This window comes from Periophthalmus magnuspinnatus, chromosome 9 (assembly GCF_009829125.3).
Source record: "Periophthalmus magnuspinnatus isolate fPerMag1 chromosome 9, fPerMag1.2.pri, whole genome shotgun sequence".
Lineage (NCBI taxonomy): Eukaryota > Metazoa > Chordata > Actinopteri > Gobiiformes > Gobiidae > Periophthalmus > Periophthalmus magnuspinnatus.
In genome coordinates this window covers 25,721,654-25,737,722 of record NC_047134.1, presented here as the reverse complement: position 1 = coordinate 25,737,722, position 16,069 = coordinate 25,721,654, and the positions used below count along the sequence as shown (strand labels likewise).

General features: G+C 37.9%; 1 protein-coding gene across 1 annotated transcript in view; it reads left to right on the top strand.

Annotated features, from left to right (window-relative positions):
• susd2 (sushi domain containing 2) overlaps positions 1 to 15,643 on the top strand; it is a 29,264-nt gene extending 13,621 nt beyond the window's left edge. The window contains exons 13-14 of the mRNA XM_033972576.2: positions 8,060 to 8,156; positions 15,485 to 15,643. Of these exons, the coding sequence (XP_033828467.2) occupies positions 8,060 to 8,156; positions 15,485 to 15,536 (149 nt within the window). The 3' untranslated portion in view covers positions 15,537 to 15,643. The remainder of the gene's footprint in view (positions 1 to 8,059; positions 8,157 to 15,484) is intronic.
• The last annotated feature ends 426 nt before the right edge of the window (positions 15,644 to 16,069 follow it).

Here is a 16,069-nt window from a genome sequence, read left to right as displayed (position 1 = left end):
AAATTCGCCCCATAGCTGCTAGCCTCGTGGAGCTTCATTTGACTGAAGATGAACACTATGGATGACGTCACATTCACTAAGTCCACTTCTTTATACAGTTTATGGGCTGTCACAATAAACTGGATTACAAGGTCTTGCTTAAAGGCATTGTTTTGTTCCAGCATCAGCTAAAAAACAGATGTAACTACATAGACCATGATCCATTGCTCCATTTCATTGCAGACTACATGAAGAAATAACTGTTAATAAGTAAGCCTACTTTAAATTAAATCTTAATTTTTAGTATTATGACAGTAATGATTTGCACTAAGGTCTTTTCAAGGCATTTAATAGTAAAAAGTAGCATGAGACTTGAATAATGTTACGTCTATAGACTGTATATATAGATGGACATAGCTAACCTGCTAGCCGCTGTGTTCCAAATAGGAACTGCTCACGTGCATGCTTCAGGCTCCTTTGACTCTTCTTCTCTCTGTAACTGCTGCAATGAGCCCCGTCATTTAATTTTGTATACATTCAAAAGTGCAATTTCAATACTATTTTTAAGATGATTTATTGCCTAGCTCTACATAGAATGATTTTCCAACAAGTTTTAATCATAAAGTGAACTAAGTGAGTGTGACGTCACCCACAGCATTCAGCTCCAGTCAAATGAAGTTCATCGAAGTTTGCAGTTACGGGGTGAATTTGAATCCAAGTTCCAATTGCGAGTATCATAGCAACCAAAGAGCCAATCAGGAGCCAGGCTGTTGAAGGTAATGCCCCTTCCCGCCCACACTGCTGGTTTGGCAGGGTGCTTAGCAACGCCGTCAATCAAACCTGTTGCTAACACGAGCTGAAGCGACCTCGGGAAAAAAAGCCACCTGATTTGTCTGTTATTATCTTGATTAACGGACAAAATAGTGAAAAAAACCCACTAGAATTACGTAGAGTGTGTTAATATGAACATTTTAAGACCAAAATGACGAGGTTCACTGCAGCAGTTACAGAGAGAGGAGTGACAGTGTTTCAGTTTAAAGAGAATTGGACCCAGTGTTGATGGAGCCGGAAGCATGCCCATGATCCCTTCCTATTTGGAATGAAGTGGCTAGCACATTAGCTGTGTCCATTTATACATACAGTGCAGTCTATGGTTTTAATCCAACCAAGATTATAAGTTTTGCTAACAACTTGAGTCTGCTTTCATCCAAAAGTTTTCAGCAGCTGTTTGTTCCACGGCTCTTTTAATATCGTTTTGACTCGTGAATATCTATAGATGTTTTGCCTGCTTGCGATAAACATGGTGGATTCCTTTTCGTCGTCCAATTTATGACATGGATCCCGTTCTTTATATAAAACCTTTGCCGTTAACAAGGTTACGGGAGTCCCTTTAACCAGGCTCCACCTACAAGATTGATTTGAATGAACTGCAATAGTTGTCAATGAACATTTTTATGACCTTGTGTTGTGACAGGGGCGCGGTGAGTTCAGATGATCAATGTTAATATCTTTGGCCAGACTCAAGAGAGTGTAAAATTGAATGAGGGTGTGGCTTCAACACACATCCTTGATCTGTTTTTGATGTTAACTATGGGAAACTTATATCAGGTTTATGGCTGCGCTGCTCTGTCACAGCCCAATATGGAAAACAACACCCAAAGTATACGTCATGTCCTTAAAGTAGTATAATATTAATAGCATCCCATAATGCTTCATGTTTATCCGGATCTATGAAAAAGTAGGTTGGCCATCACCAGATGTAGAACTAGAAGGATAATGCAAAACTGGAGACATTGGAGCCACTAATGCACTTTAATAATCTGGTGATAAACATTTATACTCGCACCTGCTCCTGTTTTTAATGTTTTAAATGGACCTACGCAGTTTTATCTTGTTTGTTTTTGTTTGTATTGTTCTGTATTACAATAAGACGCTCATGAAAAAGAAAGTCTGGTGTTCTCATTGGACTGTCCCTGTATAAATTAAGATAAATGAAATGAATGAAAATTCCATATTGTTGACCCACCAGCCTCATGACCCAAGTTGTGTTAATTAAATGTGCACTATGTAACTTTTCAGGTAGACTGCCTGTCTCTATGGAGATGTTTTGCCTGAATTGTTCCACACTATTCCCTGGGGTCAAGCAGGTGACATCACCAGGCTAAGTTACAGCTCAGATCTGTTGAGAGGCGAGTCCACTCACAGTAACAATGCATGTTTTCAAGTTATTGTTGATTGAATAAATGTAAAGCAGATAACTTTAATGCCATACTATGGAAGATTCCAGGCAGAGAAATAAAGAAAGGATAAGTTACACAATGCAACCTTTACATTTTTTTTCTATTGCTTTGGCACATTTCTTGGTAGAAAACAGTTCCAAAACAGAATTTTAGTTATCCAAAACAAAATTTCTTCTGAGTAAAATTCAGTTTTACATTCATAACTGTTCAGTCCTCCCCCAAAAACAAGTTTTACCATCAAAACTCTCAAATGTGTTTTTATGAGCTCATTCAGTCACATGACAGTGCAGCTCAGAAGCTTTAGTTTTACCCTTAGAGATACACAGAGAATCACTGTTTTACTGCAGTCTGAAATTGGGGTTCATACTTGCGTTGTATTTTGTAAAAAATATATATATAATTAAAAAATAAAGGTACACATTACCAATCACAACATTTTGTATGTGTATTGTATTTTGTAGACTATTTATGATGAAACTGGAAGATCTTAAGATATGCCTTTATTAGTCCCACAGTGGGGAAATTCCAGACTATCAAATACATCAGTGCTGCTTTTGCTGTACGTGATGTGACATTTACACATCTCACTGTAAACACAGTATACTATGTGCAGGACGTCTTTACACAGGCACATTCACACTGCTCTGCTGAGCCCCGCTCCCTGTTTGACACGTGTGAAATCCTTTGCAGTTTTTTGCTGTTCTGTTTGAGTTTCTATATTGAAAGTGACAGAGTTTGGGCCAAAGCCTTTTAGTGCGTGAGAACAGACCTGTAGTGTTGAAAACACAGGGTGAATTCACTGATCATGTGTGTTTGTGAATGACACCTGTGTCAAATGTTCTGAGCCTGAGAACTGTGTGAACTGATGACAAATGTTCTAAATGATGTTTCCACCTCCTCCCTTGTTGAGATACATGTTTGAATGAAATGATCAAACTAAACCAAGTTTCTGACAATTTGCAAAAACTAATTGTAAACTGCAATGAAAACAGGAGTTTTACTAAACATGAATCATCAGTACTACCATTATAACTTACTGACCTTTGGCTTATATTTGTTAAGGTGGAACCACAGAAATCGCTGTGTAAACAAAATCTTCAACACCAGGATGAAAACAAAGTAACATCTCTGCATTTAACTTTAACTTCTTTTTCAAGTTCATTCCCTATAGTGCTAATATACTTGAACCAATGCAGCTCAACAGTGATGGTCCGTCCCCAGTTCTGAAACTAGACTTTCTGAATAACCGATCATTTTAAAAAAAAATCAGTTTTTGAGTCTTTATAAACTGTTGAGTTATTAAAATACTTCACAGAATCTTGTGAGTTAAATGTGCTTTTTGGACTTAAAATAAGTGCATTATAGATATTAGTTAGCACGTAGCTGCTTAGCCTCTGCGATCTCTTTGAACTCGTAATGTTTGAATTATTCCAAAAGTCTATGGGAAAAATTTTATGGTAATTTTACTTCCAGAACCTGAGCCAAAGTGTGAGCAGGACAGTTTTAACACATTTATGTCAAATTACGTAAGTGTGACCTCAATATTGCTATCAAAAAACTTTAATAAACTAGCTTCACAGAGCTGAATAAAGTGATGAAGGAAAGGAAGAAGTGACAGATGGAGGAGTGAGTGAGATGATGAGGTGATGGCCATTTTCAATGTAACGTGCAACGCAAGATAAAAAGCTTCTTTCATTTTCTGTCCATAGTCTTGTTCTGAGAGTTCTCTAGAGATAGCCGAGCCCGAGAGTCACTGGAGTGCGAGCTAAATACAGGTTGGCTGCAGAAAAGAAGAGATGAAATGAACCAAGGGCATCTGTAAACCTTCAAGCACGTTGTTCAAATATAAGTGTCTACTTTGGTCTAGTTTAGTGACTGAAGGCGGCTCTCTGTTCAGATGCTGAGCGTGAGTTTTGCAGCAGTTTTGTTGGTTTAATCTTGTCTTTTTGTCTGGTATAATTTTTTTTCTAAAATGTCGTCAGCTCCATGTGGCCTTTCCTTTTGTGGCGATGATTTACAGGAGCTCTTTGAAAATCATAAAGTCCGGGGAATGTGCCTGCAAATAAAATCACTTTTCTGACCGAAGTTCTGCCACCCGCTTCTTTCCATGGAGGTGTTATTTTTTTGCTTGTAATGTTCCACAGTATGACACTAAACATATCTGTCACTATGGAGACAGATAATGACACCAAAGCAATTTACAGGTCAGATCTGTAGAGTGGCTAAGAGTAACAATCAATTTTTTCAATGTATTTTTGTCTGTAATGTTCCACAATGTGACACTAAACTTCCTTGTTGCCATGGAGACAAGCTGACAATGACACTAACACAATTTACAGGTCAGATCTGTGGAGTGTTTACCTGCTAAATTATTATTTATTTTTGCTTATAATGTTCCACAGTATGACACTAAACATATCTGTTGCTTTGGAGACAGGCAAATAACGACACCAACACAATTTCCAGGTCAGATCTGTGGTCTGGCTATCAGTAATAGTCTTTTTTTTCAAGGTATTTTTGCTTGTAATATTCCACAGTATGACACTAAACTTACCTGTCGCCATGTAGACAAGCAGATAATGATGCCAGTGCAATTTACAGGTCAGATCTGTGGACTGGTTACCCTGTTCACAGTAACAATCAGTTTTTTTCAAGGTATTTTTGCCATAATAAAAATCTACAATTGAATTCATGCAAGATAGGTAGGTAAACTTAATGTCATATTGTGGAACATTCCAGGCAAAGAAATGACATCTGAAGCAGCTGTCAGAAAAGTTATATAGTCCACCTTTAACATAATACAAAAATTTGTACATTACGTCCTAATTTTGTGTCGCAGTCTCTAATTCAGCTGAGTATTTAAAGTGAAGACTTGGCTGATACATTCCAGGAATACTTCAGAATCCGACAAGACATAATATTCGATGACAACAGTAGTGTGTTGTGAAATAAATACTGTTACTATGAAGAAAATGCAAGATTCTATCAGCGTTGTCAAGTGAAATCTCTCAACAGGAATCCCGAAGGTTGTATTCCCTTTTGAAGCTGTGAAATAAATATTTGAAAAAGCAATGATTCAGCAGATAGACGCTGAGATATTAGTTTACTTAAAAGTACAATACCACAGGGATATCCAAATCATGCAAGTTCAGGGTTAAATGCTCTTTGTTTAATGTAGGTACAACCCTATTTAGATTGAGTGACACACATTTTAAGGAGTCCTCCACCATATGTCAGTGTTGTGGTTAATCATGGTTAAAGGGCCCATATTACGCTGTTTTCTTATCTATGTTATAACATTGTTTCCTGAGTGTCATCTGCATAGTTGTGGTAGGACACATTATTGCTGCGTATTAACTGGCCTAAAGGCAGCATGTAGAAATTAAACAAAAGGGGTCCCAGGATTGACCCCTGTGGCACCCCACAGGTCAGAACCATGTGATCTGAGACTGACCCATCACACCTGACCATCCTTACATCATCTCGGTCAGGAGTACTTACCTGGGTGTTTTAGGCTGGCCTGAGAAATTGGAGCACCCAAAAGAAACCTGCCAGACATATTGAAAACATGCCAAGCCTATACAGAAAATTTAGGCTGTGAGGCGCTCTTACGACGCCAACAACATCTATGCATTCCCAATAACCCGGCAGTGTTGTAATATAGGACAATTCAACTGAAAATCCCAAAACAATGACTCTTTACTGCTAGTCTTTGGATTTTTTATAAGCAATTAGCAAACACTATACGTTTGACAGGCTTCTGCTATAAATTACCTTTCTATCCTGTGACTTTATAGACACAAATCTGGCTCAGTCGCCGTTTGAATAGTCCAATATATTGCAAAAAGGTTCAGACATCTTGCCAAGACCCCAGTGGTTCTATGCTATTTCATCACTATAGAAACAGCTGGGAATCGCTTGTTAACTGTAGGCCATATTAGGTCACGTCTTTATGATAAATGAGTATGTCTGTGTTATGTACCTGACCTTTAATCCTCTTGGTGATAAATGTAAACAGAGCATGGGACAGGTGTGCTTAATCTACAGTGCCAAGAATGTATGGGGAAGAACCGTGTTGTTATTTCCCTTTGAGTTCTTCCAATTTGAAGTTTGTGTGCCAATATCTGCTCTCGTAAAGAATAACTGATCTCATAGTTGCGGCTGTAGCTGAATAAAGAAGACAAAAGAGATGCCCAGTTATGATCTTAACACGTATCTCACTCAAACAGCACTCACAACTGCGCAGGAGTTCATTCAAAATCAATTACTTCAACAGAAACATACTAGAAAACTAAGTAGATTAACTCCCAAATCACCTATCTCACACCATATATAAATCAAGATGCCATATTGCCCATCAATCACTGTTTCACCGCCACCAGCATACACTCACTGTGACATACTTAGTTGATTGTTCAGTTTTATTTTATTTATTTGTGATACATGTAGGATTTGACAATGTCACGCAGTCATTTTGGTACAAATGGGGGAAAAAATCCACTGCTCCTTCGTGTAATCTGCAGCTATCTATAGTAGAGGCCGACAACTACACAGCTCTTTGTTGTGATGGTTTTTACTCCGTCATCAGTTCCTAGTCGGCACCGCAGTTTTCTAACGCGGAAGTCATTTTAGATTCTTATTGTGTTTTAAATTGTGCAAATTATAACATAATGATCTGCAGGTGTTGTAGCTAGATAGCAGACACAAGCACAATAGTAGAGTTGTGAAATATTTGTAAAAATGAATAAGACTGCAATCATCGTTCTGGAAAAGGCTCCAGAAAAGGTTTATGAAAATTAAAACCTTGCTGAATAATCCTCCCAACAAGTGTAAAGTGATATTTAGTGGTTAGACTTATAATCCTTTCATGTTTTATGTGATACTGTGATACAGTCCAGCACATTTAATCCCATCCCATTTCTCAACTGCCATAATAGAAACTAAATATTGTTTTTGAGCTCATAAAAAAGAGAGAGATTAATTTTTGTCATACTCGCCCACTCCTTTGCCATGGCAGTTATAGTCCATCCATCTTCTTCCGCTTGTACAGGGCCGGGTTGCGGAGCAGCAGTTTAAGCAGGGATTCTAAGACCTCCCCCACCCCAGACACTTCCCAAAGCTCCTGCAGTGGGACCCCAAGGCGTTCCCAGGCCAGCCAAGAAGAAGAAGAAGAAGAAGAAAGAAATAAGAAGAAGAAATAAGAAGAAAAAAGAAGAAGAATACATAACACTTGTATAATGCTTGTCATGACACTCAAAGACGCTTCACACAGTTCAAGACTAAACACAAATAAACAAAACAGACACAAAAGGAGATGGAGTTATTTTAAGGCAGTTTTGAACAGGTGGATTTTCTGTCTGTTTTGAATCTGTTGAGTGTGGATGAGTCTCTGATGTGTTTGGGCAGAGAGTTCCAGAGGGTGAGGGCAACAGCGGAGAAGGCCCTGTCCCCCCAGATCTTATGTTTAATCCTGATGGGGAGAGACAGGAGGTTGGCATCAGCTGACCAGAGTTAGCGTGGGTGGGTGCGAGGTGGTGGAGGAGCTCAGAGCGGTATGTGGGGGCCGGGTTATGAAGGGACTTGTACACAATGGTGAGGAGATTGAATTGGATACACTGGGAGATGGGAAACCAGTGGAGATCTTTGAGGAGTGGACAAACACTCTACCAACTGAACTACTGTCCCCCAATATGTATGATTAGAAACAAAACTGTGTAGAACCATATTGTTATTCTAACTGTAATGACTTAAATTGAATACAGCCCCAAGAGAGAGGACATGTTGTCTTAAGTCTGACTTTAAAATCAGCCATAATCAGTCTTGTTGTTTTTGTTTTCCAGATAACCCATTGAGTTTCATACTTGGTGCCATTGGATTTTCCTCCGTGCTTATCACTATGGGAGTAATGATTCACCAACATATCAGGAAGCAGGAGAGGTAAGTAAAATAGCAAATAAAGAATCAGTTTTTTTTTTCGTTTTTTTTTCTTATATCCAGACAAATTACCTTGGGTTAAAAGCCCTGTATGCTAGGCCTGCAAGATGAATCACAATTGAAATCTGAATGGACGCAATTAGCAAAATCGCAAAGGGTGCAGTTTTTGAAGTACCATCATTTCCCCCACAAATACTCTTATTCTGCATAAAAACTGCTAACCCTGTACAAACTTGTTCTAAAATGTGATTCTTGTATTAGTTTGTCAGTTCAGATTTCAGCCTTTTTGTCAATTCTTCTGGATTAATTTAAAATGTGAACTTTGAACTGAATTCTATCATAATATGCATCGGGACAGTAGCTCATTTGTTTGTCCAGTGATACGAAAGTTGTCGGTTTGAATCACTCTCTCGACATAAAACAACATTGGTTAAGATGGTTGGTGGTAGGATTCCAGCTCCCACAGATGAATGCTGTCGATGTGTCCTTGGGCAAGACACTTCCTCACCCCCGAGTCTGCGTACACTGATGTATGAATGTGTGTGAATGGGTGAGTGGTTCTTTGAAGGTGGAAAGCACTATAGAAAAAGGTGGACATTTACCATTTAAAAACATTATTTGCAAATCTAATCGTAACCACAATGCTTGTCAGAAATATCGCAATTTGATTTTTCCCCCAAATCGTTCAGTCGTACCATATGCGTTATACAACAGTGCCAGTTAAAATGAGAGAACCAATGTTATCATTTGAACTAGTATTAAAGTCTGAATTAAATCAATCGATTACAAACATATCTTTATACATTTTTAACTGTGTTTTTGACTCTGTGTTGCTGCTCCAAATTTGCTTGTTTCAATAGTAGAACAAAGTTTATAGACTTTGATAGAGTTATATCTAAAAGTATTTGAGAAATGAATTCCTTTTGTGCAGCTAATCACGAGGTACTGAATTGGCTTTTGTATTAGGTGCTGTTTGCAGAAGGATTAGATCAGGTTTGGCATTGAAGAAATGTTGGCCTACAATCATTCCTTTTCTCTTTTCAATAGAACACATTCCACTTTAAACACTGAAAAATGTCATCAATTACTTTGCTTGAGACTTGGCCTGAAGCATTGGCATAAAAATGATGTAACCGTATACGCACAGACTTGTATGTACTCAGAGTTACAACAAATTAATAAATATTTTAAAGAGGGGGTATTTTACTTCTATGGGGCATTAACTGTTAACATGTAACATATTTAGGTCACTGTTTTACCTTTTATTGTTTTGAAAATGCTATTACATTTGTCGAAAATAACATATGAACCTGTTTTATAAGTTTTACTCTGAGGCACCACAGTTAGTTCTACATGCGAAGTCACTCCCCCTTCAGAGCGATATCACAACACAGTCAGCACGTATCCCACTAATGAAGCTACTGCACATTGCACCAGGTTTGTGAAGTTGCTGTGTGCAGTTTTGCATCATGTTTTTTGTATATTAATGAGAATTGTTGTGTGTGATGAAAGGTTTTGGGCAGAGCATTGGAAGATTCTTACTGCTAATTGTAAGGAGAGTTTGAATAGGGCCTAGGAGAGATTGCTAAATTACTCAAACATGCATGGATGACATCTAAAACCTCTTCAGGCATGTTCTTGATAATGGAACAATGTTATAACATGGTTGAAAGCTATTTAAAAAAATCAATTTTTCATAACACCTCCTCTTTAAAATCAATCAGTCATTATTGTGAAAGGTCTTTCCCCAGCTCTTAAAACATAGAGTTGTATTTACTTTCAATTACTTTTTGTCTACATGTGAAATGCAGTTCAGGTTTATTTAAATAGCACATTTAAAAACAACTCAGCTGACCAAAGTGCTTCACATAAAAGTCACCAAAAAACAAATATACAGATAAGAAGTCAGCTGATTTCCGGGTTGCTCAATCCTACATTCATCACTGATTAAGAAATTCAAATTGATGTCTTTAATGCAGAAGAATAAAGATCATGTACACATCGCCCCAAGTCCAACTTCAAGAGGGTAAATGAGAAGTGAAAACTATTACAACATGACTAAAAGCGCTAAAAAGTTGATTTTGCAGAATAGGTCTCCTTCAGTCTCCTTAGCCTGAACTTAAACGCCTCAAGACATAGAAAGGCATCCCCATAAAAAATATTTCTTCCATGTGTGCAGTATTTGTAGTCCATATCCCTGTGTTACAAGCTCCACTCATAAAAGATTTCCTCTGCCTGGATCAGTGTAGCCTGTGGGGTCACGACAGAACCAGGAAAACAAGAGGCTAATGCTAGTGCTAGCTCCAGGCTGTGCTCTGGCAAATTAAAGGCCTGTTTTATGGGCTCATAGACTTCATATGGGCTTTCCCCTACTTTATAACCCAGCAGTGAAGAAACAAACGGAGCTGTGGGAGTCAAAGGGTCCCACCCCGAGACCCCGCCTCAGTAAAACGACTGGAGGGCACAGTCCACCTGCCTCTGAGTGAGCAGTGAACCGGGGGGCCAGATGGAGTTGATGTCATGGTACTTCAAAAGCAGCCAAAATGTCCAATGTGATTTGTATTACCGTATTTTCCGCACTATAAGGCGCACCTAAAAGCCTTTAATTTTCTCAAAAAACCACAGTGCGCCTTATAATCCGATGCGCCTTATATATGGATCAATATTGGTCAATTATGACACCTGTAGTCAGGAGGCGTCGCCGAAGCAATAGCAGTAATAACGGGGAGACGGGGAGTCAGCGCCGGGCGACATACGCCACAATCTGCCAATGGATTGCGGATGCCTGGGCTGATATCAGTCTCAACTGTGGTCCGAGCTTTCACGAAGGCAGGAATTGTCACTGAACTTGCCCAACTGTTCAACTCAGACACTGAAGAGGAAGAATTCGACGGATTCGTGAATGAGGAATGAACTGAAAAAGTGAGCTATTCTCATTAGCTCACTTCATATTCTATTAATAAAGTTTGACTGACTGACCTATCTGACTGTTTTGTTGACATTCCCCTTAGCACAGCTCTATCTCGTGGATGCATAACACAACCCCAGCTACTACAGTAGTTTATATTCTATGCGCCTTATGATGCGGTGCGCCCTATATATGAAAACTGTTTTAAAATAGGCCATTCATTTAAAGTGCACCTTATATTCCGATGCGCCTTATAGTGCGGAAAATACGGTATGTGCATTTAAAGGGCCCATATTACCCTATTTTCTCATTTATGTTATAATGCTGTTTCCTCATCACAAACAGACCTGGAGTTGAGTTTTGTTTCATTCACACATGTTTAACACACAAACCCTGCATATTTAGGCTGACTTCATTCAAACTGAAAACACTCTGCTCTATTTTGTGATGTCATGTGGTAATACAGGAAGTGCTCCACTGTGTTTGTAAACTCCATACACCTTCACTAGAATCATTTGGATCATTTCAGACCTGGATTTGCCAATCTTGACTGAACTAAAATGTAGCTGTTAACTGGAAAAGTACCTCCTCATGACATCACAAGGCACACAGACTAAAAATAAAGGGTTATTGAATCATGTGTGAATCAAACAAAACACAACTCCAGGTATGTTTTTGAGGAGGTAACAACATTAAAATATGGCTTAAAGCTCATGCGAGTCAATTTTGTGTAATATGGGACCTTTAACTTAAGATGGAAAAATGTCACTGTTTTGAACCCTCCGCAAAAATATGCATGTTAGGAGTTATATTTTATTAATGAAATGAATGAATAAATAAGTACATAAATAAATATTTTAAAATGTTTTTAAACATAACACTTATTTCCTGAATGCTGGACTGTATATCTGTTATTTCTGCCGACTTATACTGAGACTTAGACAAACTTCATCAATCGCCAAGGGAAATTACATGAGGACACAGCAGCTCACAGTGTAGTGCTTAGAGTCTTCATTATAACAAGGGCTGTTACATTGGATCAGTCTCAATGTCCAATTATGTCAAGACTTTGCTGGTTCTAACGTGTTGTTTTTTAATTATGGTAAATGGTGAACGGTCACATTTTTATATCGCGCTTTTCCACAGAAAACACTTTACATCAAGGAACCACTCACCCATTCACACACACATTCATACACCGGTGTACACAGACACTGGAGGTGAGGTGGGTTAAGTGTCTTGCCCAAGGATACAACAACAGCATTTATCTGTGGGAGCTGGAATCGCACCGCCAACCTGTTGGTCAGTGGATTTGACCGCTCAACCAGTGATTGTTGTTTCAAATCTTACTCTTGACATAACCAACACTCTACCAACTGAGCTACTGTTGCTATTAATCATAGTTAAATGTTTAGAGTAAAGCCTTTTTTTAAATATTGCCTTCTGTTATTCCAGCCCTTACCAGAACAATGTGCATCTCTCATTCTTTTCTCATGCTTCATGACTTCACATTTCACGTATATATTGAAAACATCATTGGTTGCATAAGGGTAGATCTGGAATACATTTTACATGCAAACATTAGCCAATAGTTTCTAGTACAAGTGCCCCCCACATGTTACAGACATGCTCACACATGTACAGGGGCTCACTGTGTTTCAGATCACGTCTGGAGCAAAACCACTGAGTTAGTATGTGTACTATGTGTTAGCAGTGTTCGTTTTGTCAGCTCATCAGTGGTAGAAGTAGTACTCAATATTGTTACTTAAGTAAAAGTACAAATACAGACATGAAAAGTAACTAATGTAAAAGTAAAAGTATCACATGAAAAAATCTACATAGGTAAAAGTATTTAAGTTCCCGTTTAAAACTGTACTTGAATAATAATAAGAATAATACATTTTAAATATAAGCTCCTTTCAAAACACCCAAAGACACTGCACAGAACAAGTTAAAAACATAAAAACAATAAAAAGTAAAAGTATTTCACACACGCATTGTTAATTTGTTAAAGTGTTAAATGTTTTGGTTCTCAGTAACAATACAAATCAATTTCTTAATTTTTCTTGTGAATTTTGTGTATTTATTTTAACTTTAGTCAGAATGTCACCACGAACATGGTAAAAATAATCCCTCAAACCATATAAAGAGTTACTACTGATTTTGCAGTCCTATTCAAAAATGTAGTGTAGAGTAGAAAGTAAAAAACATGTACTGTAAAATGTACTTAAGTAAAGTGCAGTGTACCTAGAAATTCTACTTAGTACAGTACTTTACTACTTGTACTTTGTTACCTTACCTATTGCAACTAATAAGTTTGTTGTAGTTTGTGTGTGTAATATTTTTGCTGATGGAAAAATGTAATCAAAAAGTAACTATAGTGCTCAAAACTAGGAGTAAAAGTACAGATACTTCCTTCTTTGATAGATACTTCAGCGACAGAAGGAACAACAGGAGTGTGTGCTGCTTTTCAATTCCATAGGCCGAAACCAGACCATATACAAACTAGAGATGCAGCGATCCAGCTTTTCTAGTTACGATACCGATTTCTTTACTATGGCTTCATCTGCCGATACCCGATATCAACCGATACCAGAGCAGAGACTGAAAACAGCACTTATTTACTTAAAACAAACATTAAAATAACTTATCCAAACATAGCTGTTATGTATCTCTCAAGTAACTAAAGAACAGCTTTGTGTAAATAAAAGTTCAAACATTATGAGACTTTTCAGGTCCTGTGAGCGGTAAACAGTCTTATTACATTGATTCATATGCCCAACCAGGATATCAACTGAACCGATATTTGAAAATCGATATCTGATCCAGCATTTTTTTCAGTATCAGCACCAATATCTGATACCGGTATTGGATTGGTGCATCCCTAATACAAACTCATACAAATGTGGGAGATAAAGTTCTGCCAAAAAGAGAAAAAACACATGACTCCAACTCTTGGGCTATTTCAATTTATTTAACAACAATATACTAAAATAGTTATACTCTATTATATTATCTTTTTTTATCAACTAAAACTAATTAATAATTATTATAACAACACAGTCTTGACTAAAACTTGACAATTTCTTTGAAACTAAAACTAAAGTGAAAATCAAACCTCTCCCTGGTGCACAGTAGCTCTGCAGTAGCTATACTCATCTTCAACACTATACCTTACTGTTTCATGGGGTACTTTCCACATCTGAGAGAACAGCAGGTTCAAACAGGTTTAAACACACACTCCCCACAAGGGCAGGAAAGTCATTAGACCCTGAGCCACTTCTGCGTCTCTATATGACACATCAAACGCCATAGGGGGCTTTGTCTGAACTCGGAGATGAGATTTCACAAAGATAAAAGGACTAAATGAGGAGGGATATAGGCTATTTCATACATCTGATAACACTGGAGATTATGGAACAATATGACAGAAGATGAAAGTTATAGGGTAAAGAATATGTTTATGTTTGAAAGTACCAAAGACTGTATAAAGAATTGGACTAACTGAGCGTCATGTCGCCCATAGCATTTGGCTCCAGTCAAATGAAGCTCATCGAGGCTAGTGGTTATAGGGGCGAATTTGGAGCCAAATTCCATATTAGGAATTCTGACTGTGAGTATCATAGCAACCAGAGAGCCAATCTGGAGTGAAGCTGTTAAAGGTAACAACCCTTCCCGCCGGCTGGTTTGGCAGAGGGTGGGCACTTAGCAACGCTGTCAATCAAAGCTGTTGCTAACACGAGCAGGAAAACCGCCCTGAAAACTCACCTGTTCAAAACTGCCTTCAAATATTTGCATCTCCTTTTGTATCTGTTTTGTTAATTTGTGTTTTGTCTTGAACTGTGTGAAGCATCTTTGAGTGTCGTGAAAAGCTCTATGTGCTATGTATTATTATTATTAGTAGGTAGTAGTAATAGTAGTAGCAGTAAAAGGTGAATATCAAGTTTGTGCTGATTGTAACTGGCTGCCAAAAATACCAAATGGTCACTTTTTTATATAGCGCTTTTCCACCTTCCAGACACTCAAAGCGCTTTACCTCAAGGAACCACTCACCCATTCACACACATTCTTACACCAGTGTACGCAGATTCAAACCCCCAACCTTCGTATCAGTGGACAAACACTACTGTGTGCTACTGTCACCCCATGTGGAAAGAAAACATATAAATGCTATTATATATGCCAAACATATTTTTATATTGGATTTTAAGAACAATTTAAAATGGTAATAGCTGCAATCGTCACTCACACCCCAGTTTGTATCTCTAATGAGGATCTGTTTTACATGACTGTTCTTAAAACACAATTAATAAGCCCAATAAACTATGTATAAGATTTTTACAGTGTACCACAAACACTTCTACATCACTTCATAATTCAGAAGTTACCATTTGTACTGTTTTTGCACTGCTTTTCTCTCTAGAGAAAGAAAATCTGAACTGGACCAGATAACAGAGGCTCAAGGACAACCCTGATACACAGCTGGATTAATGAAGATGTCATTTCACAACTTTCATATCTAGTTGGTGAACTTTGACTTTTGACCTTCTATAGTTGCTATTAGTAACAATCTATGTCAAAATATAGCATAAATCAAGGGTGTCCAAACTATGGCCCAGGGGCGAAATGTGGCCCTCAGACCAATTTTTATTTCAGTTGAACTGGCCCAATTGATCATAATCAGTACTTTATATGGCAAATTTAAGGAATCCTACCAATATAATCTAAATAACATCACATTGCATTGTCATACAGACCTAATATTAATATTTCAAGCCTTATTTAAAGTATGTTAAATGCACCCATCTGAATTATCCACTGTATTCACCACTGGTCTGTGGCCCTCAGGGTCGAATATTTTTCAAGGTATGGCCCTCGGTGAAAAGAGTTTGGGCACACCTGGCATAAATAAATAGATTCTCAATGTGAACTTGCCATTCAGCCAACTTTGGTAAAATGTAAAAATTTGTATCTGGCAACTTGTATCTGGGGGACTTGTCTCTATTGC